The 27,197-nt window shown below is 48.0% G+C and overlaps 1 protein-coding gene across 1 annotated transcript; it reads left to right on the top strand.

The window, feature by feature from the left end:
* The first annotated feature begins 1,272 nt into the window (after window positions 1-1,272).
* On the top strand, window positions 1,273-24,340 carry LOC101922138 (solute carrier family 23 member 1-like). The gene is made up of 12 exons (XM_005237356.3): window positions 1,273-1,592; window positions 5,093-5,242; window positions 6,544-6,701; window positions 10,115-10,274; window positions 11,730-11,911; window positions 15,296-15,416; window positions 15,750-15,906; window positions 16,108-16,361; window positions 19,434-19,598; window positions 19,955-20,063; window positions 21,118-21,213; window positions 22,386-24,340. Exons 1-12 carry the CDS (start codon window positions 1,539-1,541, stop codon window positions 22,652-22,654), a joined length of 1,875 nt encoding a protein of 624 aa, XP_005237413.1. The 5' UTR covers window positions 1,273-1,538; the 3' UTR covers window positions 22,655-24,340.
* Window positions 24,341-27,197: the final 2,857 nt, after the last annotated feature.

Consider the following 27,197-nt stretch of genomic DNA (forward strand, 5'->3'; position numbering starts at 1 on the left):
AAATCCAATGCTCCTGTTGCAATGCCTTGCGATGGTACACCTTCACTGGACACCGCCAGTATGTACAATGAAACAGTAAATATCCAGTGAACCACAGCCATGCAGTGCACTGGATAACAAGAGACGAGTAAGTCTGTACAATAGGGGGTTTTTGTGCTGCTCCCTCTGTGCTGGGAATTAGTAGAGTTGAGGGTGAAGGTGTCCAGGGTAGTTTGACCAGGAAGAGAGTTCTTGTTTACAGCGTGCAGAAAAAAAGTGGCCTTGTGCCAAGATTAGTGGGCCTGGAAATGCACCCCCTGAAGCTAAAAATACAGGAAGATTCCTATATGATGGGTCTTCAGAGAGGAGATAGAGCAAAGCCATGAACATCTGTTGATTTTGGTGCCTTAACATTTAGCTGTCCAGCTGCTCGTAGCATCACTGATGGCGTTTAGGGAAAGGTTGTCTCATCCTGTAATGCAGTCCTGGTCTGAAGAGAAGGTCTGAGGATACCAAAGCTTTACAACAGAAACAGAGAGCAGAGTTTATTTCAGTTATGCTGCTTTCTGCGTGGAAACCAGGAGAAGTTCCCAATGGGCGGTCAGTGGGCGTAAGTGACAGCATGCCCCTCTCCACAGGGGCTCTCTGCAGCCCTTGGTCTGGGAAGTTCACTGCTTCGGGGAAGCCATGAAACTGAAGAGATGCTCCATCTGAGAAGGGCTGGGGTGAGGTGATTAGGACTGCTTGATGGGGCGTTAAACACCGTTTGCTACTTATTAAGAGGAGTGTAACTGTATTTCAGGCCATCAGATGATCACCATTCAGCTAGGATTCTGAGCTGAATGGAGATAATCAGATGACCTGGAACGGTCCTTTTTCAAGCTTATGTCTTTTATACCTCCCTGGTGTCATGTTCTGATGACTTGATTATTGGTTGCTGCCTTAAATAGGTTCCTGGTAAAATCCTCATTCTTTTCATGTTATAATAGGATTATCACACAAGATGATGGTGTTTGTACCTAAGCCAAAATACACAGCAGTTTACATGCAGAAAAAGTGAAACCATCTAGAGACAATTTTCTAAAAATCACCACAAAGCTCTTCAAACCGACCCAACCCACATGGAAAATGTAAGTTGCCAAGTTCCTGTTGAATCAATAATGAAGCAACAAGTTTCAAGGCTGTCCCAGAAAAAGCCGGAAACGTCTCACATCTCTGATGCCCCCTCAGCATCCTTACCTATGGGAGAAGTTTTTTTTACTGCCATCAGTCACAGATTCACACAGTTCAGGGAAGGGCTGCTTTCCAGTTAGGTTTGAATGCCGGTCCTCTAATCAGCTGGAGAAAGAGAGTCACTTATATAAGCCAAGGGAAAGGAAGTGCTGCTGCGATACAGCTCACATGAATAACTAGGACTGAGTGCTGGTTGACTCCCAGGGTCCAGCTTCTGCATCTTCTCATGCTGCTCCTTTAGGGCTGTGTTGGCTGGGAGAAGTGGCCATTTGGGAGGCTTTCCTCGTCTTACCAGTCTTCCTTTTTTCAAGGCAGTCGGTGAAGGCATGACTCCCTCCTCAGACAAAGAGCTCAACGGGCTAGATAACCCCGGCTTCGTGGTGAGTCTGCTTGTCTCTGAAGGGTAATTCTTGCATAAACAGGTGTGAGCCCTGCGAAAGGAGGAGAAAGGGAAAGCCAGGGGGCTCGGACTGGCTGCAAGGATGCTGGTGTGTGGTAAATGTCTGTCTCTGCTCCTTTATCATCAGGAATCTGAGGAATTGTTTCCTTACTACAGCCTGCTGCTGCAGACTCAGCATACTTTCTACTCTCTGACACCCTTTTCAACTTCTTTTCTCTCTATTATTTCTAAAATTATAGCACAGATAAATGGTAATACAAGTGTATCTGTACTGAAAAGCAAGCTAGCTTGTGGCTCCTTGTGGCTGCATCCCTGGGTACAGCATATTATGTACTAATTAGTAAAATCACAGTAGAAATTTAGCCTAGTGAAGAATGTGTTTCTTTGTCTTCTGGATCTATTTCTAGTGAGGTGAATTGTCAGAGGTGGGTGAAAAAGAGATTTGGGGGTCAGCAGGAGAGGGCACCCTGTAGAGTTATAGCAGGGTAGTAAAAGCTGTAAATGATAGTCAGTGATATGTCAGTTCAGGGGTGTGCAGTGCACTGGAAATGCTGCAGGCTATAACAGCCATGAGGCAAGGGCCTGGGGCACGGCAGCTCCCTTCCTCTCTCACAGCAGGACTCGCCTCCATTAGAGACTAAAAGCATTGCTTGTGTTCTGACAGCAGGTGTGAAGAAGTGGGGTCCTGCAACCCTCTTGCTACCTTGGTACAGACCACCCACCTGGGGGGCCTTGAGGGAGGCATTTAACCTCTGCTGTACAAGTCTCCCATTTCTTGGATAAGCCTTGGTGGGCTTGCCGTGAGCAGCGGAGGTGGGGGTGCTATGCCAGCCATGGGCAGAGCCTCAGGGAAGTGCTCAGAGCAAGTCAGAGGTTTTCTTTTGCTGTTGTTAACAGGGTCTCCATTTCTACCTGTTGTGTCATAATACAGAACAGGCTGGTGACTTCCTCCGGTTTGAATCACCCCAAAGGAGGTAGAAGACAGAGATCTTTCACCTGTGGTTCAAGCAGTCTTAGTTTCAGTTCAGTGATTATTTAAGATGCTCTTGAGGGCCCTGATGCTGTGCCTGGAGCCAGAGGCCCATGGAGGGTGTCCTGGTCCCCTGAGTTCATGGGGGAAGCTGGGCTAAGAACCACCAGCAGCAGTTTGCCTTTCCTGTTCCAGACTATTCCTGCCTTGTCCTCCTCCCAGCATCTCGGCATCACAGGCTGGCTGAGGTTGGAAGGCACCTCTAGAGGTCAGCTTCTCCACCCCCCTTGCTCAAGCAGGGTCAGCTAGAGCCAGTTGCTCAGGATTGTGCCTAGACACTTCTTCAGTATCTCTGAGGGTGGACACTTCACAACCTCCCTGAACAGCCTGTGCAGTACTTACTCACACTCATAGTGAAAAAGCGTTTCCTGATGTTAAGACGGGAACTCCTGTGTTTCAGTCTGAGCCCATTGCCTCTGGTCCTGTCTCATCCCATTATCTCCGCTCACATCCTTTTCCCACTGAGCCCTGCTCACTCACTACCCTCCAGCTCCCGGGGGTTCAGGCCTTCATGTGATGGTCATGTGGGGCTGTTACTGGCACAGGCTCTGCCTGGCTGGAATATGCCTGCTGGTTAACGCAGGGAAAGTTGCAATGCAAGGAAAGGAGCTTAGTGCTGTCTGACTAGCTTCAGATTCATCTACTCTGGTATTCAGGAGTAGCTGTCCCCAGATAACTCAGTGCATGGGCAGTGTTAAGTACCTTGCTGTACATTTATTAATCCATGGCTCAGGCTTTCTTGTTCTAAATGAAAATGTCTCCACAGGGAGTTACTCAGGAATGCCTTTTGCTCTTGAAGTTCATGCCTGAGTTCAGTTTGAATTAACTCTGTCTTCACCTATTTTGAAGTACCTGTAATGCTCCTAGCCTGCCTAGGCTGGATAAATACACTGTGTTTAAAAGGTATTACATAGCATGTTTTAAACAGTGTGATCTAAAATGGGACTTTGGAGACTCAGCTGTGAGAACAGAAACCTGGAGGCTTCAGGCAAATGATGAAGTCTTTCAGGATTAATCTACCACACTTGCAAAATTTACAACTAAATGTAACATTAATTTTACACCCTATTCCCTGACCGCAGCATTAGCTGTTTGCCTCCACTGGTAGGTAGGCCATGAGCATTATTGCAACCCCCTCGCTTTGCTGGACATTTTTGTGTCTTAAGGTTCCAACAGGACTTGAAGGATGAAAAAGGAAAAAAAAAAAGAAAGTTGAGTTCCTCCTAACAGCAGGTTTCCATCCCTGCCTGATGAAGCAGGGCATCCCAGCCTAGAAAAGCCCTTTGCTGCCAGCTTACTGAAGACCCACTAGCTGGAGAAGGGTTGATAAAACAGGTGGTTTGGGATCTTAATTAGCTCTTGCATTTGGCTCAAAATTTTGTGGCTTTCCAGGCAGCCTCCCGCTACCACATGTGTGTGTGCACACACAGGCAGGTTGTGTGTGTGCATGTGTGTGTGCCCAGGCAATGTGTGTGTGTGTGTACACAGGGGTCGGGGTGGGTTGGAAGGAGGAGCAGACAACCAGGAGCAATTATTTAGCTTAAAAGCTGTGGCAATGGAAGCAAAGCACTATTTTGCTTTCCTTGGCAAAATGTCTCTTTGTATAAATAAACTCTGTAAGGCGTATAGTTCCCTGGGGAGCCCTGTGGCTGCTGGCTGCCTAGGACGGGATCTGAGCCTTCCTGGGGAGCTATTTCAGACCCTGGCACCTCCCTGAGCCCCCAGGTCCCCAGGCTGTTTCCTGAATCCTCCAGGTGCCATTCCCCATGGCAGGCAGCCGAGCTTGGGCAGCACCCCAGTAGCCCTGGTTTGAGTTGGCTCCTTTGACATGGACGCCAGGGCTACCTGTTCCATGTGTTTCACGTGGCTCCTCTGCAGGAGAGAGATTTCCAGTAAGAAAAAGGGCAGGTGTGTTTATCAAGGCCGGCCATTGCAAGGGTGAGTGTAAGGAGACTGGAAAGAGAAGACTTAAGAAAATTAAATATAAAACCTGCTTCTACTCTGTAATTAGTGGTAGCCAAGTTGTTTTAGTGCATTTTATAAAAAGTACTGTTTGGGTGGGACAACCAGGAGGGACAGAGACCAGGGGACAATGCACCTTTTGTTGATTAATCCACTGCACACTCGTCATTGCTTCTGATTGCCGTTTCTCCATCCTTAGCTAGACATTAATGATACTCATGCACCTCGTGCAGGTGTCTCTCTGAGGTTGAGGAACCCTGTAATGTTTCTTCTGGTCTAGACGCACACATGCATATAAAATTTTTCCACAGGTGTTTGTATCTCTGTTTTAATTTACCCCCTTGCTCTTCTTTATTATCCTGGCATTGTTGAAAGCTACATACGAGGTTTTCCTGCAAGATGTGGAGCGTGGCTGCAAGAGAGGTGGCTGCTGGGTGCCTGCAGGGCTGGGCTGCAGCTAAGGACGAAGGGTCTCTTCTGTTGTCCAGGTTGAAGATGGGAGCCACTACTGCTTCTCACCAGATCGTGCTGCCTGGAGCCCAGAGGAAGGCAGGGGCAAGGGCCGTGGCAGCAGCAAGCTTGCCTACACTGTCATGGATGTGCCCCCCTGGTACCTGTGCATCCTGCTGGGCATTCAGGTGCGGCAGGGGAGCAGATGGAGGTGGGGATGGGTGGAAGTTTAATTGACTGTTCAGCTGGTCAGTGGGGGTGAAACCTGAATTTGGGAGTGCTCTACTGTTACTGGGCATGACTGGAGCTGTGGGGCTGGATCTCCATGAACTCAAGTCCTTCCCACCACCACTTGCTGAGCACCGACCATTATCCTTACACCCGCAGCTACACTGCGCCCCTTGAAGTGCAAATGGAAAGGAAGAGTCCCAGGGCTGGGGCCGAACAGTTAGTAAGAACAGGCCAGATACCTCATCTGAGTGTAGCCAAAAGTGTAAGGGCTTCTGAACTTCTGCATTCCCATGGCAATAAAAACTAAGCAGAAGGGCCCACGCTGCTTTGGTTGGTGTCCACGCCCAGGCACATTAAATGACCCAGGGCCACTCTGGGTACAGAGCCTCAGGGAAGAGAGACCTCTGAGTGATTAAGGTAATGATGGACGACGCCTGGAGCTAGGTGGACATTTTGTACTTAGTTTCCTTAAACGGTTGTCTCAAATTTAGAGTGTATTAAACCAAGGTTTTCTGATTACATCTGCCTCATAATTTTCATAAAACATACCTCTAATGAACACAGTGAGTTTCAGAGTGCCACCAGTTCCACCACTGCAGTCCTGTGCTCTGAGCTGAGAAGTAACAACTAAGGTTAATATTGAAAGGAAAAATAAGTTTGAAAAATTATTTTCACATTTAGTAATTAACTGAAGGTCATTGCAGAAATATGTCTGTGACTTCTGAAAAAGGCAATGCCTCATTTTCCCATTCATGGTGTCCATTTTTTATGGTTATCCATAATTGCACTGTGTGAGAAAAGCTGCTGATAGCAAAGAACTAGTAGTTCCAATTTGCCAACTTTTAATGTTGTCCTTTGTGGTGCAAATGAGATGGACTGAAATATTGCATTCAGTTTGCCTGATCACTCTGTGTCCCTACCTTAGGATGTCCCCACCTTCCTGGAAGATTAGCCCCGACAGCTTGTCTGAACGTGCTGGAGATAAGCTGGTTGTGTCTAACAGTGATCTGGGGAGTCCAGAGCACTATAAAAGGTCTTTGGGCATGGAAAGCAGAAGTCTGTCGGCGTGCATTGCAGTTCTTGTAGGTGTTTTGGAACAGGCCCTAAGAGAGCGTTAAAGCTGCCAAAAAGTAGGATGGGTAATACCAGTGTGCATGAACACAAATCTGTGAATTGTTTTCAGATTTCCCTCAACAGCACAGTAATAATGTACAGCCAGTTCTGTGTCCTTCACCCAGTCTTTCTCTATGGCTCCTAGCATTTCCTGACAGCCATGGGAGGTCTCGTAGCCATCCCGCTGATCCTCTCCAAAGAGCTTTGCCTCCAGCATGACCTTCTCACCCAGAGCCACCTGATCAGCACCATCTTCTTTGTCTCTGGGATTTGCACCCTGCTGCAAGTCCTTTTTGGAGTCAGGTAGGCCAAATGCAAGAAATGGGAAATGCGACAAAACAGTTTGTAGATGCAATTGCTACGTGCTCGCCACCACTCTGCTGTAGAGTTTATCATTTGCTACCCTTGGGCAATGGGAGCACATGTCAAAGCACCCTGAAATTTCTGTATGTGATAGCTTTGCAGGGCTACTTCACTGTCCTGACTTTTGTGTCTCCTGGTACTTGATGCTGCTTTTGTCGGGCTTTTAAGGAGTCTGTCCTGCAAAACAATGAAGTATTGAAACATGCAGTAAACAGTATCTACTTGCTCCTTACCCCAGGGATCCTCCAGCTGAGGCAGGGCCCTTCTGATCTGGGCTCAGGATCAAGGGACAGAAACTCTGGGGCAGGGGATAACTGGGAGAAACTAAAGCCCATCTGCCACTGCCTAGGGACTCAGGAAGGAGCTCTATAGCACATCCTGTTCAGCGGCATCACTTTCCATGCTCAGGGATTTGTGACACAGGCTGAATGTAAGCAAGGTAAATCCTCTTTGCTGCCGAGCTGTTGAAGAGCCGAGGGAGAGGAGATGAGCATGGAGTTGCCGTTCACTGCCCAGAAAATGAAGTGCTTAATAAGAGACATGACTGCAAGTACTCCCCCTTGCCACAAAGACCCTGCATCTTTGCTTGCAAAATTTCTTAATTCCCTTGTCATAACTCTGGGCTGCTTCTATCTTTCCACAGGTTGCTTTTTCCTCCAATATGGTGGGAACCTGTGTTTCTAGCTTCAAAGGCAAAAATCACACATTCTTTGGCTTCCAAATCTGAGTGACTTTGTCAAAATTCTTCTACTAACAAATCACTGGTCAACTGCCAGCTCCACACAATGTTTTTACTCCTCCTGTTTCTTCTCCCCGTGCAACTTTACCATCTTTGTCTATCTTAAGAAGTGGCTGTAAGCAAACTTGTCCCCAGAGGGTGCTCCCCTTCTTCTACATTCCTATGGGATGAGTGGAGGAGAGGGAACACCTTGGCCACAATAAAGAGAGAATCTGGTTCTTCTCAGTTCAGTTAAATTCAGGCTGGAGTGCATGATCGTGGCTGTGGCTGCTGGTGCAATTCAGGTTGGAGTCCTCCCAGGCCCCGCCCCCCACCCCCGCCAACAATTTTGCTGTGCTGAGGATGCAATTGCCCTGTGGCTGGCCCCGACTGTAAGATGTGAGGATGCTCCTGCCAGAAAGGTGGGACTCAGCCTGTGTTGTGGCCAGAGGCAAACAAAGCCTGAGGAGACACTTGGAAGCAGATTTTTTTTTCTCTTTTTACTGTTTTCTGAAACCCCATAGTAGTTGATAACTGTAAGTCACCAACAAGACAGCTAGAAAAGTGGTAAATAACAAGCTGGAGGGGATGCTTCTTCCTGGAAAACATACGTGCCATTCTCCGAGGCCCTGGGCAGCCCTCAGCTAAGTGCTTGGTGTGTTTCCTGGTGTCCATATTTAAGAAAGACTAATTCAGAGGAGAAGAGGTATGGAGATGATCTGTTAATGTGGCATGGGGAAGGGACATTTGGTCTTGCAGAGGCTGGCCTGGTTAGCATGGCAAAGTGGCAGCTCTGAGGGGCATGGCTGCAGCCCACAACTAGCTGGGGAGACAAGCGGGGGGAATCAGGCAGGGAGAAATCATTTTGGCTAAAAGGCAATGTTGGCACAGGAATGAATGGATGGGAACTGGCCACGAACACGGGGAGTTTCCCACCAAAAGCGAGTGTGGTTCGGAAGCAGCCCTCCAGAAGCAACAGCCAAGGGAAAAGCCTGATGAACTGCAACTTGCAGCTCAGTCATGTTACGCAGCATGAAAAAGCAGCAACAGGTCCCAGGCAGTCACTGGAGACACTGTCCAAGAGGCTCCCTGAGGGGAGACACAGTTGCTTGCCATTATGGTGAGCCTCCCTTAGCAGATGCTCGGACATCATGTAGTGATGATCAGAGCATAGTATTTCCTTCCCTAAACCTGCAAGTTTCCCTTTTGCAAACCTCACTGGAAAGAGCTCAGCGTGCGCCATATGCACCACCTCACCACCCCAGTCTGCTCTCAGCCCACCCATTCCAGCACTGGCTGTGAAATAGCTTGAGGGCCGATGCAGCAGGAGCTATACATCTATTGTTAACTTCAGCACTGGGCCTTCTCTGTTTCTTTTTGTCTTTTGCCTTACCCAGACAAATCCTTTGAAGGCTGCAACATATTTGGCCAAATACTGTAAATAAGTGACTCTACAGATGACTGATACTTCAATATCATTTACCGGCAAAGTTCAACAGTGCTTTGGCTGTGCATGGCATGAGTAATTGCAGTGGTGTAAATATTTGTTTTAGGTGATGGAGACATGCTGCTATAACAGCTATGCCATCTCTTATTTTCCATTGCTTTCCAGAGAATGGTGGAAATGCCTCTGCTTCAGGGAAGTCCATGCCCTGCAGAAGCCCTCACACGGCTTGCTGCCCCGCTGCTTTTCTGAGAAGGTGCCGGGAGAGCTCCTGGCTCAAGAAGCGGTTCCTCTGGGGCTTAAAGCCTGAAGAGCCAGTCTGGCCTTTTAGGTCTTTGTCTCCATTTCTCCATGTGTAGAAAGAGAAGAGGCTGGCGTAGCTCACAGGAGCAGCTCCACTGTGCAAAGCTCTGTACAAAGCCGGTGCTGAGCACTTCTGGAGGTGTGGGCTCCTTGCTAGCCTGAAGAGTTTCCAGGCTGAGGGTTACTCGAAGCCAGGAGACATGTGGCATGGAGGGAGAGCCAAGGTCTCACCCAGTCAGCACGCTCAGATGTGTCCATACAGTTCTCCTTTCCAGTGTCAGGGCAGAGGAATTAGCTTTAAAATCTGGTGAACTAAAAGCCAAATCACATTTTCTACTGCCCTTAGTCTGAAGATGGTTGTGGTGTGAGGAGTAGCCAGGGCATGTCCTTGTGTTCATGAGCAGGTTGTGAAGAAAACTGAGGCAGCTGAAGGGGGCAGAGGAAGCAACTAGATATTTGGCAAGATTTGAGCCTAGGTTGATTCTGAGCTTTGCTTCAGAGTCTTGCCATCTTTCTTCCTTGGTCTTCTCTCCTCCTCCAGCTTTTCCCCCTTTGTTATTTTACTCTGTGCAGCTCCATGGTCTCATCACACCTTAGGAGGACTACTTTTTCCTTAATGCAGGGTATCAGAGTTTGACTGCAGCACTGATGCGCTCCTGCATTGCCTGTGTTTGAACCTGAGATCTTCCCCCCAGGTCATTGCTCTTGAGTGCTATGGGCAGCAATTCCCACCCATGGTCACCTGCCAGAACATGTGAAAAGATACTGTCAGAGGCCATGGGCAGACTGATTTTTTTAAAATTTATTTTGCTTTCATTTCTCTCACCCTAATGGAGCTGGGTTTCTAGCATTCTTGCTCATCATCTTTTCCCTCTGCTCTCCTTCCAGGTTGCCTATTATTCAAGGAGGCACTTTTGCATTCCTGACACCCACACTGGCCATGCTGTCTCTCCCCAAGTGGAAGTGCCCTGCCTGGACGCAGAACGCCACCCTGGTGAATGCCTCTTCACCAGAGTTCATTGAAGTCTGGCAGATGCGGATGCGAGAGGTATATTACATTTTCAGTGGCACTTGCTCTGTGTCGGGGCTGTTTGCTTTCAGAAAAGCACCTGACCGTGGCAGGGTGATAGAGAGCCCTCTATCACCAATGGGCCTTGGCTCTCACCCTGTTGCAGCTTCCTAAGCATCTATTCTCTGGCAAAAAAAGCAGGCGCTTCACTGCTGCTGAACAGGGGACATGCAGACCACGGCTGATTTGTGGCCCCTGCAAAGTCTCCACTGGTCCAGCCAGATCCCTTCTCCATGGAGCATGGATTGTTTTGAGGAAGAGAGGGAAGATGTTTCCAAGGAAATTGGTCAGGGGCTAGGGTCTACTATGTGGAAGGGGTGTGCTTGGTGGGCCATTAGATGTTTTCTTGTAAGTATAGGCTTAGTAGGAGAACGGGGACGTATGCTTGGATTATAGCTACTGCTACTTCTAGAATGGTTCTAAGTACAGGAAACCTAGTAAAAAGAAATGCAAGGGCAGAACTTACCGTAAATGTTAAAGAACAGCCACTCTTAGGTAGTCAAAAGAGAGGAGGAAAAGTCAGGGATCTCACTGCCTTGTTCTACATCTATTGCCACAGAGTAAGTGGCTAAATTCGGCTCTGTCAATCCCTTCCATGGTGAGCTTTGCAAAGCACTTGGGAAGCACTGCGAGCTCATGAAGGATTTACTGTGTGGCACAGGCTGCCCTCCCTATTGATTCATGAAAATCTATCACAAGGGCACTGCTGCCTTCTTTCAAGCTGGCTGCTTCACCCCGTCCCCTGCGTTTCTCTTGCCTTTGGGGCCAGGGGAGGGAAGGTGCTCAGCACCACAGAGGACCCCGCCTGTGTTTATCAATAAATCTGTGAAGGCAGAGGGCAGCCTTACCCAAGTCCCCTGCTTGGAGCTGACTGTGAGCAGCACTTCAGGATGTAATTGCTGGCTGCTTAGCAGTGACTGTCAAACACAGGAAAGTCCAGGGTGATGAATGTGTCCCCAGAGAGAAACTGTTACTCAGAAAAAAAGAGGCTGTAATGACCCACCTGCCCTACCGGTGTGCTGAAGTGCCTCAAGCCCTTCCCAGATGGATGAGTGGAGACCATGGCCCTGCTCCCATTTTGGGGCCAAGGGCTTTTCCCCTGTGTGTTGAGGGGGCAGGAAGAGAGAGTGCAGGGTCACTGATGCATGCTTGGGTGGCCCAAGAGGATAAGGAGGAGGGGATCTCTGGAACAAAACTAGCCCTGGTGAGGACTAAACCTACCAGCCAAGGGGGGATTTGGTGTGCTGGTACTTCGGTGGTCCTTCCCTGCATGTAATGCTCAGCTGGGCTTTGCTGTAGCCAGCGGGAGGCCTCGGTGTGAGTCTGTCACTGGAGGCTGAGCCTGGCTGTCACACTGGGTTTGCACTGACTTATGAAGGAAAGGCTCAGCAGCTGGCACTCCTTTCAAACTGCTCTCTTCCTCCCTTTTTCCAGGTGCAAGGAGCTATCATTGTAGCTTCCTGCTTTCAAATCTTTGTTGGATTTTCTGGCCTGATTGGATTTCTGATGAGGTTCATCGGCCCCCTGACAATTGCCCCCACCATCACCTTGGTCGCACTACCTCTCTTTGACTCGGCCGGGAACGAGGCTGGGCAGCACTGGGGCATAGCATTCATGTAAGTCTCACTTCCCTATGGAAAAGCTGAGCATACACAAGCCGCCTACCTCTGATGTGAAACTAAGTGTCAACAGTCTGTAGCAGAGTTCCCCTGGGTTCAAGGTTTATTTGTTGAGCGCTAACATGTGTCAGGCTTGTGCAAGGCAGCAGTGTGGCATAGTTCTCCCCCATCCCCCGGGAGGTTAGAGCCCTCAAAACCTAAAAATGAGTTAAAAAATCTGATTTCTGTGAAAATCCGAAGTTCATAGGTCAGTAGAAAAACAAGTCTTTCCTGTGTGTGGTTCCTGGGGACTGTCTCTGTCACAGTTGTCTGCATACACTGTCTTATACACCCATTATTTAAGTTGAAAAGACATTCCTAAAATGACAAAGTTGAGCACTCAGAGTTAGGTATTCCTCAAGTTTAAATAGCTGATGCTTTATGTATAGTTTTCACATGAAGAGGAGGAAATATTTTCTCCACAGAGGGCCTGGGGGGCTCTGGAAATGTCTGCACGTGACTGCAGCACTGAGTTTCAGTGTTTTTCAGTTTTCAGGGCTGTTTGTGTGTGTGTGCCCTTCTGCATGAGTGTGCTTGGTGGCAGAATTTCCTTAGTAGTTCAGAAATGAGTTAAAAAAGTAGAAATGCCGCTACATCGTGCCCCTGCAGATTTGGCACCTTCAGATCCCTAATGCAGATTTCAGTTTGCAGCAGGAGTAGGTTGTTAACCTCTCTATGGGTTCCATAAGTTCACTAGTGCTTTCAGAGCTGCCTTCAGAGACTTGGGGGGCCAGGCTTGACTGCAGCCCCATGAAGGCAACACACTGTTGTGGGGATGTGCTCCAGTCCACTTCTCTCTCATTCTCTTCTCCTCCCTACACCTGCCCTCCCAGACCCCAAACAGCCACTGGTCTTTTCCACCCCCAGTTCCTCATCTAACTGGTCTCTTCCACTAGCACCCCACAGGACTCCAAACCCTGTCTGCAACCCAGCTTTCCTTTCACCACTGTTTCTCCCACCGCATCTCTGCTTGTTGTCCTGTTGTCCAGATCTTGTTTGTCCTAGCCCCTTTGCTTAGCCAGCCTGAATTTTCCCTTCAAACTGTATATCCTTGTCTGGACTGTCTCCTTTTTCTGTCTCCCTTCTCCAGCCACTGGCTCCTAACCTCAAACTCTTGCTTGACCTCTTTGCCCAACTGTGCTGCTCCATTAAGGGGGTCCCAGTCCTTGAGCCCGTGTCCCTGCTCTCAATCCAGGTCACCCTTTCTATCTGGTTCATTTCTGTCCCATCTTCCACCCGTGCTAATCCCAGTCCTCTTTCCTGACTGAGATACCTTAGCCTCAACCTAATCACTGTGCTCTGAGCCACCTCAGTTGTGTCCTCTTTTGATGCCTTCTCGATGCTCCATGGGTATCATTAGGGAAAGAGGGAGAGCGGTGATGGAGAACGTGGAAGATATGAGCCATGTGGTCTCAGCGCTGCTGTTCAACCCTTCCCAGAACCCCCATGGTGGGTGATACCCACTGCTGCCTCAAGAAACTGGTCTAGTGCATGCTCACTTTCTCCCTGGTACGCAGTTCATCACTGGGCAAGGCCTGGATGTATGCAGACAGCTCAGAATCTTTATGGGCTGCAAATGAGATGTTTCTGCTGACTGCCTGGGATCTGGGATGAATAATGATTGTTACAGACTGAGCATAGCTGAGCAGATTTTTGTGAGAAAGAGCAATATCCTTTACCCCAAAGAACAAGTTCTACTAAATCTTGAATTTCTGCTCCAGGTCATAAGCAGGCCTGCTACTGCTCAAGGCAAAATGACCTCAATGCAGGCTATATACTATGTCTATTTCCTGAACATCACTCTTTGAAATAGGTTTGGGATGCATTTTTCCAGAAATATTTGGCCTGAGGCAGATGTTCTCCATGGAAATTTTCATCCTGAATGGGTAAAGTTAGGCAGAAGTGTAAGCAGCTCAAAATAGCGTTTGTTAATGCAATGTGTCAGGCAACCTGAATAATAAGCAGTGACACCTACCCGAGATAGACGAGGACTCTGCAGTGATTCATAAGGCTGCTGAGCACCTTTGTTAATGCAAATGCACAAAATGTGCACTGACGCAGTCTGTCTGGGCTCTGTAGCTTTAGAAAGCACAAATGGAACCCAGTTCCTCCTCAGACTTTCTGCCTCCAGTCATTCAGTGTTTTGGATTGTGATTGATAGATAACCTTTGGCTGTATGTTGTGGCACATCTTTGCAGAGTGGGGAGGTTAGTGTTTCCTTTGCACGGCTGGCGTTCTGCCTGCCTGTGCACCTATAGTTCGTCACTTTTTCATGCATGGGAAACGACCAGTTTTCCCTGCTCTGTCAGTGTACTTCAGCTGGTGCGATTGTGTTCACACCAAATCCTATCAGGATTAATTCACTCAATGTATACAATTTAGACTTGTTATAAAAAAATGAGAGGCCCTTCAGAGGCCTGGTTAACATAAGAGGAAAACGTCCAAGGTCTTCTACCAACTCAGCAATCAAGGTGGAATGCCCAGTCCCTGCCCTCTCGCTGCATATGGTAGCCTCCAGCTTCATCTGGTTGCCCTTTCTGGGGGGAAGACACCTGGAGGCAGTCAGGGCTTGCTCTGAGCGCGCCTAGCTGTGCTGCTGTTCACAGGAGATGTCCTACCTGAGGGATGGGAGAGGAGCTGCACCTCGTGGTCACTTCCACCAGAATGAGCCCCCGGTGCTGCTGAGGGCACACGTGAGCACCCCTGCCTTGGCGGACCCCTCTGCTGTGCAGCCCTGGCAGACCGGAGGGATGTGCTCTCCCCTTCTTGACCGTCTGGGAGGTCTCTGTGGGTACCACGTGCAGCCCCACAGTCCCACTGCATTTCTTTCTTTCAAAACAGGGACTTGCACAGCCAAATCAATCCCTTTTTACTCTGTGCCACTTAGGAGCTTTTTGCAACTTGCAGAGCAGCACCTGGAATCAAGAAACCAATAAATCCCGTATTTCCAGTATATCTGAATTATGCAGAGGTTCAGGCACAATTTCCTACATACCCTGCCTGGACCTTGCATGTCTGTCAGGCCTTTCTTTTACTCAAATGTAATTTTTAAGCTTCCTGCAACTGTGCTACACTCACTGATGCACTATCTAGGGGGTCAGTCTTGAAACAAAAAGAAGAAAAAAAGACATTTGCAAATGCAGAAGAGTTACTGATAGTGTGATGGAAAACTTGTTCCACCTCAGGCTTGTTGGAGTGGGGAGCCACTCTGGTGCTGAGAGCCTGTTTTTTGAGGTCCTCTGGAGTCCTGGGTCCTTGGCTAGCAGGTGTTGAGTTAATGTGGCGACAGGCAGGAAGCTGGGCACCCACTTTGTCTCATGGTTTGGTTTTCTCTTGTCCTAGGACTATTGCTTTCATAGTTCTGTTCTCTCAGTACCTGAAAGATGTCCCTGTGCCACTACCATCTTACCAGAGAGGCAAGAAGTGCCACCTCTCCCCGGTCTACCTCTTCCAGATCTTCCCGGTACGTTGAGGATCTCGGAGACACGGCAATCGTGGCAGAGGGACTGGCCTTACCTGCCCCAGGCTGCCTGGGCTCTTTCCACTCACATCCCGCAGAGTTAGTGCTTCCCAGCCCAGCCTGTGCAGCAAGGGGGCAGAGGGGGAGAAGGTCCCCATGGCCCTGACCGTGGGGAGGGAGGGAAGGAGGGAGGGCCACCGGGACCCCCTGCCATCCCTCTGCCTCCATTCCATGCGCAGGGGAAAGGGGCAGGTGGGGAGACACCTTGTCACCCACAACCATGCCGGTGCCGCAGCCATACTCTAATCGTACCCCACTGCTGCATGCGATGGGCAGGTGCTGCTGGGGCTCTCCCTGAGCTGGCTGCTCTGCTACGTGCTGACGGTGACAGACGTCCTCCCCGCCGACCCCACCGCCTACGGCCACCTGGCCCGGACAGACATACGTGGGGATGTTTTATCCCAGGCTCCCTGGTTTCGGCTGCCTTACCCAGGTACCACTGCCCCCCCTCTCCCCCTCCCACCTTGCTACTCCCTGCTCCAGCTTGCACCTCTGCTTATAGCTAGCAGGGGGAGATGAAATGCCAAAAATCGGGGAAATACCCACAAGCATCCCTGCTGTTCTCCCCCCTGCGCTGCAATAGATTTTGAGACAAACGTGCACCACTGAGCTGAAACCATCTATTTACTTGCAGGCCAGTGGGGAGTGCCAACCGTCAGCCTGGCTGGGATATTTGGCATCTTAGCTGGGGTGATTTCCTCCATGCTGGAGTCTGTGGGAGATTACTATGCCTGTGCCCGCCTGTCTGGGGCCCCGTCACCACCAAAGCATGCCATCAACCGCGGGATCGGCGTGGAAGGCATCGGCTGCCTTCTGGCTGGAGCCTGGGGGACAGGGAACGGCACCACATCATACAGCGAGAATGTGGGAGCCCTGGGCATCACCAAGGTGAGCCTTGCTGCAGTGGGGTGGCTGCAGTGCCCTGGCCCTCCTAGAGGTTGCCCCTGGGGGTGTATGTGCAAAGGAGTGGTGGACGTGGGCATGTCTTGGACCCGGGATGTGATCTTAGCCCACCTTCTGCAAGGCACACTGGAAAAAGGTGCCCTGGCACATGGGTGACCTCCTCAGCAGCACTCCAAATCACCTAACAGAGGTGGCCACTCTTTCTTTCTCTGCTTATGGCCTGCATATGGGATGAGTACACACTGCTGTTACCCCTGGCAGCTGGCTCAGGTGATGTTACACCTCCGCTAACCTGGAAATTTCTTGAGGACTGACTTTATCAAAGGCTGTCTGTCTGTCTGTGTCTCTCTGTCTTCCTATACATATTTATGGAGAGGAGAGGGAGAGGAGAAGAGATTTAATCAGGCTTCGAATTCCAGAATTTTTATAATCCAAGGATGGCAATTACATGAAAGTTAGACTATTTCTTTGGGATTATAAAATGTGATGGACAGGCATATGTTTATACCTCTCTATAAAGTTTTGTTTCTCTCTTGAGTACCTTATTGCTCTTTTAAGGGAAAGAAAATTCCAGAGACAAGTTTGACAATCAGATCACAGATTTTCACTAAACTTTACAGTCAGGGGATGGGTACATCCAGCAGCCAACTGGGGAACGTTTTTAAATCATTGTCAAATAAGCAATGTCATGTCAGCAGAGCTGTGAGTCAGTAAATAAATGCAGAATTTGACTTATAGCTCCCACTCTATAACATTGCTTATTTCACTGGATTTTATAAAGCTCACTCAAAATAACCATTTTTCAGACTCAAGCATTAGTGTTTGACTGAGGTGGCTGCTTCCAGCAGCTGTCTTGGTGTCTGTATGGAGTCCAGTTTAACCTGTCACCACATGTACCTCCTCACTATGGAAACTGTGCATACTGACCATATTCCTGAGCCCCTTCTTTACTGACATGTATGGGATGTAGCATAGTGCAGAAATGCCCAGGCTCGTAATTATCAGTTTACAGGACATGTTCTCCCATGAATGCTAAGTCCTTCAGGTCGACATAGCGTCCTTGCTGACTCAGGAGAGATGTTTCCCTTAGATCTCTCTGGTCACATTGTTCACACTTAAGAGAGCAGAAAATACAGCCTGATCTCAGTCAGCCTTCCAGCAAGTGTAAAGGCTCTGGCTGGTATAGATGGGCATGTTGAGAGCACAAGGCAGAGTTCATTTTGGTTTTTATGTGGGAAATACATTTTTTTATGACAAATGGAAATGTAAGGGACTTGTTTCCTCTGCATAAACAGAGTTGTCCGGCACCAGCCGAGACATCTTTGGAGATCTTAGACATCCACAGGGGCTGTCAGATAAGGCAAGGAGAAGCTGCTGGAAGCTGCCAAGATGTGACATCTTAAATGGCACCAGGTACCTATATTTAAGCTTCTTGATCAAACCCAGCATGCCAGTACTGAGGTATAATTTCCAAGAAAAGAAGAGGAGGATTTTAAGGAGAGGTAAAGACCTCAGAGTCACCATATACACAGTAGGGAAATGTGCAGTTTCTTCAACTGTAAGAAAGAGAACTGATTTTCTTGTTTTCCTGACATAATTGAAGCAAACTCTAAACTAGAGGCCATAGCAGCATATGTTCGCAGTTGTGGTATCAGTGGATTAGGTAATTTGCCTTTAAGGCAACTCCATATACTGGGTAAATCAACATTTTGGCAAATAAGGAATCTGAAGCTTTGTTCTAATCCTGGAACAAATAGATCTGTTGACTTTTATTAAATTATAGTTTTGATGGTAATGATGTCCCAAGTTTTTAAGCCAAAGAATATAAAAAGCCCACCTGAAGGCAATGCATGATTTGATTTTGAACCTCCCCACCAAATCTTTTTCATTTATCTTTCACAATCAAGTAAGGCTTAAAATATTTTAAAGGAACATGTTTAAGAAATGCTTAAAACCAGACACTACTAGTTACTGGGCGTGTTTTTGTTGGAAGCATTCACAAAAAGCCCTTCCTGTAAATATGACATTCTTCAGATATTTAAAGGGAGGGATTAAAATATTTAATTGAATTATAGAATGTTTGCAGAGGATTACGGAGTTTCCCTGCCTAAGACATGAATGTTATAAATGCTTTAAGCTGTCCAAGTTTTGGTGAGGCAAGGCATATCTTGAATTGAAAGTCTAACAAATATTGCTGCTTTTCTTTTTAGTTTCCATAGTCTGTAAATGTCTCTTTCATCCCTTTGTTTGACAGATCCTCTTTTTCTTTCCTATTTGCATGCTCTAACAGATCTGAATGAAAGGCATTGCTCCGTGCTTCATCCCATCTTTGTTGTAGTGCCCAACCCAGAAAAAGCCACCCTGGCTCTTCCTAGGGGAAAAAAAGAGAAAAAAATGGTTTTACTGAAGCTAGATGGGTGATGAGAGATAGGGACAGACCAAGAGACCTCCCCACTTCTTATTAGCCATTTGTTGACTATGGAAAGGATATATCAGATCCCAGAGCTTGGGATTGGAGCAGCCAGACAGCCCTGGTCTCCCAAAACTTGGTCTCCAAGGAACGGAGGGATCAGTGTAGGATATCTTGTTGAAAGCCATTTTTAGATGGCAAGCCAAACCCTGGTGAAGGATTGTCCAGTGAATTGACTGGGTGGCTGCAGTGCCAGCCTGTGGGTGTGCCAAGACATTTCTAGGCCAGAGTGAGAGCAAAGCTCTGTGTGTGTATCAATGTGCTCTTAATTTAATAATATTTTTTTGTTTGTTTAACGGCAAACTGTTAAAGTCCTGACAGCAGTAGGAAAGAGTGGTGTGGATCCACAATTGCTCTCAGAGTGCCTTTCATGACAAATATTTACTAGTGGACAAATACTGATGCTCCCCATGCAGCGTGAGCACCCCAGTTCACCGTCAGCTGCATCTGAACCTGCGACTGAATGTACCATTGGGTGCTTTGGCTAGAGGTGCAACCCCTGCCCAGCAGGCTGGCACTAGAGCCTGCTATCCCTCATCTCTCTGTGCCAGTTAGTGCTTAACTGCCTCCTCTTCCTCTTGCCCCAGGTAGGGAGTCGAATGGTGATCATTGCCGGTGCCTGTGCCATGCTCCTGAGTGGCATCTTTGGGAAAGTTGGGGCAATGCTTGCCAGCATACCCACCCCTGTGATCGGAGGCATGTTCCTTGTGATGTTTGGAGTTATCACAGCAGTGGGGATTTCCAATTTGCAGGTAACGAGCTGTGCGGGTGCCATTTCATCCCTAGGGAAGGGTACTTTGGTTTTGAGTCAGGTTTTTACCAGGCTGAATCAGATATAAACATGCTGCAGCAAATGCAGGCATTTACTTTGGCAGTTCCTTGGGTGATGATGAGGGGATGTACCCAGAGGGACTAAATCACAGAGGGCTCCCTGCCTGGGGCAGGGCTTGCTGGCATCAGGGGATCAGTAATGCCCCAGCAGCACCAGGGCTGCTGCCTGCGTCCACGCCTGCATGCACTGTTTATATCCCAGCATGTCAGATGAACACAACAGTAATCCACAGATTTGGGTAATTCAAGATGTAATGTATACAATTTCTCTGTGCAGTACACAGATATGAACTCCTCCAGAAACATCTTTATCTTTGGATTTGCTCTATTTGCTGGCCTCACGGTTCCCAACTGGGCATGCAAAAATAGTACACTGCTGGAAACAGGTAAGAAGCAAATTCAGAAGCATTTTCTGTAGCATAGAACTGAAGCAAAGAACTGAAGCAAAGGCTGATGTAGAGAAATCTTTTAAAATGAAATTTTTTCCTGATAAAACCCTGTTGCCTGTTTCTTTCTGGGAGGGCTATTCTTGCCCTTTGCTGTGATGCACAGCCCTGGTGCAGAAATCTCTGGTCTTCATCAGTTGACTGCACCTTGCCAGATTCCTGTTGGGCTAATGATTGCAGAGCGCTTCCCTGGGACACGTTCCTGGGATGGGGCAAGAGAATACTCCAGGACTGAAACTTGATCAAGATCTCAATGAATGAGGCTTTCGTATATGCTATACACAATAAAACTTGATGCTTCCAAAATGCAAGAGCAGACTCTCTACTAAATTCCATCAAGTTCACTTTATTGAAATTTGCAGTCCTCCAACAGTTACCCCTTCACTGTGTCTCATGTGACTAATGTGTTTGCCACAAAGGCCGTAGTGTCCTCTCTTAAGGTATATAAGAGATGGCATGCTGGGTGGGCTGTTGAACGAGCTGGGCCCACAGGTCACACGCTCAATAGACAGTCTATCAGATGCTCGGCGCCATTGAGCTTTGCTCGTGATCTCACAGAGAAACGTCACATCTGATTAACTTGTGGTGAAATCCCATGCTAAATATACATGTATTTCTTTGGGAACTGAAGCTTGTGCTTTTGTAGGGAACCACTTGCTGTTATGTTGTGGAGGCGCAGAATTTGTTTGGAGCAGAACGCAGCTTTTTCTGGGACAGCGCTGTGGTCTGGACTGTTAATAGGCTTGTAATGTATTTATGAGCCATCTCCTGCCTACTGGCAGCTGGGTCAGTGAATAATTATGCAGAATAAAACTAGGTCTGAAACTGGCAGCAAGATCAATCTCCCTTACATTGCCAAAACTTAAGCTCTGTTTTGGGATTTGCAAGTCTTGTCTAAACAAGCATGCAGCTCGCAGCCTCTTGGCACTACCTGTGTTGCTGGTCATACCTGCATCTCTCTGCACCACTATCCAAACCTTTGTTTTTCTGCTAGGAATCGTCCAGCTGGACCAGGTGATCCAGGTGCTTCTCACCACCAGCATGTTTGTGGGTGGACTCCTGGGGTTTATCCTTGATAACACCATTCCAGGTAGGATTTGCTGAAATGAGCTAAGCTACTAGTTTGTGCCTGCCCTAGGGTTTATTTCCTAGTATTTTTTGTCTTTGTGACTACTGCTCTATATGGGTAGGAGCTGTGCTAGCAACCATGAAACACCGTATGACTGAACTCCTCCCAGGGTGGGGTGAGGAACACGGGGCATCACTGAAGTGGTCTCTGGCTGGAAAACAGCGGCTTATCAAAAACTAATTAATTTTTCACTAATAAACCAGTCTGAGGAAAAGGTTTATCTGGGGAAAATGTCTTTTGGGGGAAATGCCAGCCTAGACCCATGTTGCTGGTTGAAAGGAGAGAGAAAGGCAACTGCAATAAGTGGAAGCGAATGTGTGCCTCCTTATGAGAGCTGCTAAAACTGATGCTGAACTGGTGCCACAGCAGTGGAGAGCAGTAGGAAAGGCTGGTGATCAAAGACAGGCTACAGCACCTGCAGCTGGCCCTCACAGCCAGCAAAGAGCCTCTGATTTTCATCGAGCCTGGGCAGGGATGCCGTAAGGAGAGGAAAGCCTCTTTTCTGCTACAGGAGAAGAGCAGGAAGGACACCCTTTTAACCAGATTCTTTTACCATCTCAGGCTTCTTGGAAAGCCGATCTCCTTTTGGCTCATTAATTTTCCAGTAGCCCTCAATCTGCAGCTCCTCCAGGCAGAATTTACGCGGGTGCTCACTGCCTTTCCCAAGAGGCACTCAGCGGCTGCAACAATTACAGGCACTTAGCAATTCCTTGTCTAGGGTAAATGCTGTGACTGACTAGTAATTGCTAGCTGAACCTTATTCCCCCACTCCACAGTATCTGGGCAGTCAACATCCAGCCTTGTTTTCCTAGCACTATATGAATCCCCACTTTTACACACTTCTTAGATCCCCCACGGCTTGTGAAAACCTGTCTTGGTATACTTGATTCCCATGGAAAGCAGCGGAGAAGACTGCTTATCTGGGAGCTGTTGCATGAAGGCAGGTATCATCTGGAACCTCATTAGTGAATTTTTGTAAAGAGCTTTGGAGCTAGAAGGGTTTAAGTGCAAGGGATCTGTGCGTTGCCCTGGGTCGGCTGGGATTTGAGAAGTGGGTGTGAGGCACACAAGGTAGTCCTGTGCTCAGAACACCTGCTGTTTTAAATACAATTATCTTGGTTTTGCTGTTGCAGGAACACAGGAGGAGCGGGGGCTCCTGGCATGGAACCGTAGCCACAAGGGAGAGGCGGACAACCCTCAGCTTGTTTCCAAGGTCTATGATCTTCCGTTTGGCATAGGCACCAAATACTGTGCTGTGTCTTGGTTTCGGTATCTCCCCGCTTGCCCCAGAAGACTGCCTGGCAGCAAGAGAATGGATGAACTGAAGGGTGCTGGACAGGAAAGGAATGTTAAAGAAAGCTCAGAAAGAGACTCCGAGATAGGTGCTGATACAAGGATATAAGCACCTGGCCTGCATGTGAACTCATCTCAGAAGCAGAGGTCTGAAAAATGTATCTGCAGCCCCCACCACTTGACCATAAACTGCCAGCTGTTAAGAGGCTGGAGGAGGAGAACTATCATGTGTGTCTTCTGCCAGCTCTGCCCCCTGCACCACTGGTGACCTTGAGGGAGTAATTCATCTCCTTTCTGCTCCTGCCTGCCCACCTCTAGGAAAATCATAATCCCTCTTTGGGCAACACCAAAGCCCAAGAAATGCCTGGGAAAGATGTTCAGTTTCCTTCCTCGCACTGAGCCTTGGGGACCCCAAGAAGCAGCTGTTTCGCTGAAGCAGAGCTCTTCCTGTCTCCTGGCTGCTAAAGGGGCCACAGGAGAAGACATCCCTGATGTGGGCCCTGTTCCACTCTCAGGCACCTCTTGGGCTGAGACTAATCCCCAAGACCTTAAAGATCTGTAAATGGCAATGCTCACCTCTCAGCTTGTGGTTTACACCTCATCCTGGCCAAGGGCAAGGAGCGAGCACCTCTAGGTCACGATTAATCTCATTCCATATCCACGTAATTTAAAGCCAGTCAAATGAATGTTGCTACAAGAGAGGTGTCTAAGGTTAACGGGATGGATTGTCTTCTGAACATGCTTCTCCCACCTTAGACTGCAGAGGGAATCTAAAGAACTTCCTTAGGTTCTTGACCTAACAGAAAACCCCAGCTTCACTGAAATGAATCCCACCCAGGGTGCTGGGAGCAGTTTCAGGGGACCCAGCTTCCTCAGGGCACCAAACCCTACAAAGATGAAGGAATTGTCATCAAAGATGAAGGAGAAAGCTCTTCTGCTCACAATTTGATGCATCCCTGCTCCTGCTATGTCCTGTGTCCCCCACACTGTACTTGTTTGGTCTGGCGTGGTGATTGTGCAGTGACAACCACTTCTCTGGAAAACAGTTTGCAGATCCTTGCTCCTGTCCACTATCAGCAGCAACAGCCTTAACCTATATAGCCATATATAATATGATTGCACATGGTGCTGGTTGCTGGTGGTGTGTAATAACATTGTGCTGTAGCATAAGCTTGCGCTTCCTGCATTGAGATTTATAGTTTATTATTTTTTTAATAAATAAGATGTACAGTGTAATGATATTTTTCAGGGTGATTGATTGCCATAATGTGGCAGGTAGTATTCAAGGAATCACAGAGTAATTTAGGTTGGAAAGGACCTCTGGAGGTCATGGGACAGCTCCTGCTCAGAGCTGGTCCTGTCAGACCAGGTTGCGGAGGACTGTGTCCATTTGAGCCATGGATGGAGGGCCAGAGCCTCTTCGAGCTTGTTTCAGTGCCTGACCACCCCCAAGGTGAAAAGCGTTTTCCCTTATGTCTAATTGGAATTTCTAATGCTTCATCTTGTCTCTGTTGCCTCTTGTCCTGTCACTACTCTCCGCAGAAAAGTTGGACACCATCTTCTCTGTACCTTCCACGGGACAGCTGAAGGCCACAATACGATGCCTCCTTCACCCTTTTGTCTCAAGACTGAACAAAACCTGGTGGTTTCAATGTAAAGCCTTGATTCCTCACACCTTTAAAGTCCTGTTCTTTAGTCCCATCCTGCAGCTGTAGCAGTATGTGCCTTGTTTTATTGGTAAAGGATTTTTGTTTGTTTGTTTGTTTTGGGAGCCAATGAAACATGAATAGATCAATTGTGTGTGTGTTGGGATCCTAAAGGAGGAAATATTATGGTATAAATAGTTTGCTGTTATGGGCAGGTTGGAGTACCTGTGCTGAAGATTGTGGTTTTTATGTCTTTGGAAGAAAAAATGATTTGTGTATTTAAGTATATCTGATCCCCCCCACCATCACAGATTTTACAGAGATGCCTGGTCCCAGGCATCTCGGCTCTGGTATCTTCTTCATCCTTCACAACCTGGACTACATCTCTAAGCTTATTTGGAGCTCTCTATGCTCCCAGAGGATCTAGCAGACAAACCCATGGTCTTATTCATCATCACTCTCGAATTTACTTGTGCTGTAGCACATGTGTGAAAGCGAGCTGTTAAGTCTACCTCACCCTGGCTCCTGTGTCCTGTACTGAAGCTGCCAGGCTGCTCCTGGCCAGACTCACCACACACTGGAGGACCGGCATAGATGGGAACAGGATACACAGCTAATGAGGTACACAAGCCACACCTGCCAAAACCTGCTGTACCACAAAAATTGGTCTTCAATTACCTTTTTGTTCCCCACTCCAAGGATGGAGAACATTGCTCATCTGTTATGCTGTCACCCTGCTGCCCCAGCCTGCTGACATGTCTGTGTCCCCATCTTGTATTTGGCTTGCAAGTTCCCTAGACTACAGCTGGGCATGACTTTATAGCTCCTGGCATAAGGGGGCCCCAATCCCTGGTGGAGGCTCATTTGTTACCCTGGCACATCCTATGGGCCAGGAGGCGCAGACAGCTGTGTGCGGGCTATGCTGGTCTGGGGCAGCTGTGTCTGCTGTTGCTAAGGCTCAGAAGGCAGTTTTTCAGAAACTGTTTACATCCCTGTTTCAAGCTCAGGCTCCTAAATGTTTTTAAAAATTCCCCCCTTCGGTGTGTTTGTTATATATTTATAAAATATCCTTTTATTTGCCTCGGGGGGACATTTCCAAATTTTAAAACAAAGTAGGCAGGGGTTAGGCTGCAGGGCCACCACTCCTCCCAGCTGCATGTGGCCACTTGAGGTTTGGAAACAGCTTCGACTTTGCACCGCAGCAACATGGCTTCTGTTTATTTTCTACTTAATGAAAATGAAAACCAGAGGATCCTCAAGCATAAAACTGAACACTTGAGGGCTGTTTCAGATTGCTTGGAGAACAGCCAGCTACGTGTCAGCTGTATTACCCTTTGTGCTACTGTTGAGTCCTGAGTGCAGCAACATTTACTGATTTCAACCAGGTGTGGGGTCACCCTGCTTGCAGCTTTGCAGAGAGGCAGACAGCTAATTGGGAAGTCCAGGCAGATGCTCCTGCTGTTCTGGCCGAGGAGACCTGGTGATGGGTATTTGCTTGTACCCTAGGTGCGCTGGCTCTAGAGCAGCTAATCAGAGGCTCATTTCCACAGCTTTCTCACAAGATGTGACCTGGGCAGGACTGCCCTATGTTACGCTTAATGTGTTGAAAAGTGAGGGGCTGCCATGCTGTAGCACAGCTGTAATGTGGTGGGTCCCACCCTGCGCTGTTCAGCTTGGTCTGCCCAAACCCTTGCAACAACTGCACTTCCACTGATGTGTTCACGTTTCCCACTCTTCCCTCCCTGCTGCCTTTCTGCCTCCAACTCCTTCTCACCGCTCTGCCCCAGTAGCCTACATTTTCCAGATTTTTTTCATGAAAAGTTTCCACCAGACCAACCACTGAGTGCTGCACAATGTGGTACCCGTGTAAGCACAGTACCAATATGCTCAGGAATTAAGGCTGCTTCCCTGCCAAGGCAGAGCAGACTTCATGCACGCCAGGGCAGAACAGCTACTGTCTGTGTAGCTTTGGCTCTGCAGGAGAGGAAACTGCCTTCCCACGTTACACACAGGCCCACACTCTTGTAAACTATGATCATGCGACAGGAGGAACCAGAGTAACGTGTTCTTTATCTTCTCCTTAATGTTGCAACACCTCCCACAAAGCCTGCTACCATTTGGAGGACTTAGTCTTTTCACATTACCTGAACACACCTGCTGTTTCACATTAATGTTCAGGCCAGTCTTAACCTAAAATCCTCCTGGTGAAGCATCAGAAACTCTCATGTGTGATGATCAAGGGAACGCATCTACATGGTGTGTGGTGTCCATTTAAAACTGCCTCCTGTGGTAGGTGGGAGGCTGAAAGTCATTTGGAAATGAATTATGCTATGTTTAACTTCTGTCCTGAACTGGCCCTCAAAAGGGCAGGAATGAAATGCCAATAAAAGGTTGTTAAGCCTTGAACATTATCTATTCACATGGCTGTCCTATGGCACATACCAGTATTGCCAAGTTTGACCTCAGCTGATGTGGTTATTGAGATGGATGTGGTGAAAGAATCATTAATGTAACAAACCTGACCAAAAGTTGTGTGGCAAATGGAACTGAAGATGAGAGAAATCTTTCTACAGCTAAAAGCTTGTGGGAAAAGTATTCTCAATACTCAGAAAAACTAACCTATTTCCCCCCAAAACTACAAAAAGAAAACACAGGCAGAACACTTAATGTAAATGCTTATTACTGTAGGTATATATATGTCTCTTGTACTAGCTAAAGGAGAGGATGATTTGACCTTGGAACCCCTCAGAAGTCTGTACCTGTATTTCAGCCAGCAGGTGTCCCAAAATCCAGACTGCCCAGGAGATGCACGTGCTTGGCATTTTGGAATGAGAGGAAAAGGAGGAGGAGGAAGGAGAGCCAGCATTGCTTATAGCCTGTATGCATGAAGCACATTAGAAAGGCAAGGCTGCACACTGGAGAACTCAGAGGGGCTCTTAAACCCAAAGAGGATCTGCAATTAGGAGCCCCCACTTCCAAACACAGCAGCCTAGCAAACATTCACCT

This window comes from Falco peregrinus, chromosome 6, assembly GCF_023634155.1.
Source record: "Falco peregrinus isolate bFalPer1 chromosome 6, bFalPer1.pri, whole genome shotgun sequence".
NCBI lineage: Eukaryota > Metazoa > Chordata > Aves > Falconiformes > Falconidae > Falco > Falco peregrinus.

What these genes read in the sequence shown, in the direction of transcription:
- LOC101922138 (XM_005237356.3), top strand. Translation starts at nt 1,539, where the DNA reads ATGACTCCCTCCTCAGACAAAGAGCTCAACGGGCTAGATAACCCCGGC. An exon ending in GGCAGATGCGGATGCGAGAG is followed by an intron (nt 10,275 to 11,729) that starts GTATATTACATT and finishes CCCTTTTTCCAG; the next exon opens with GTGCAAGGAGCTATCATTGT. An exon ending in GAGCCCTGGGCATCACCAAG is followed by an intron (nt 16,362 to 19,433) that starts GTGAGCCTTGCT and finishes CTCTTGCCCCAG; the next exon opens with GTAGGGAGTCGAATGGTGAT.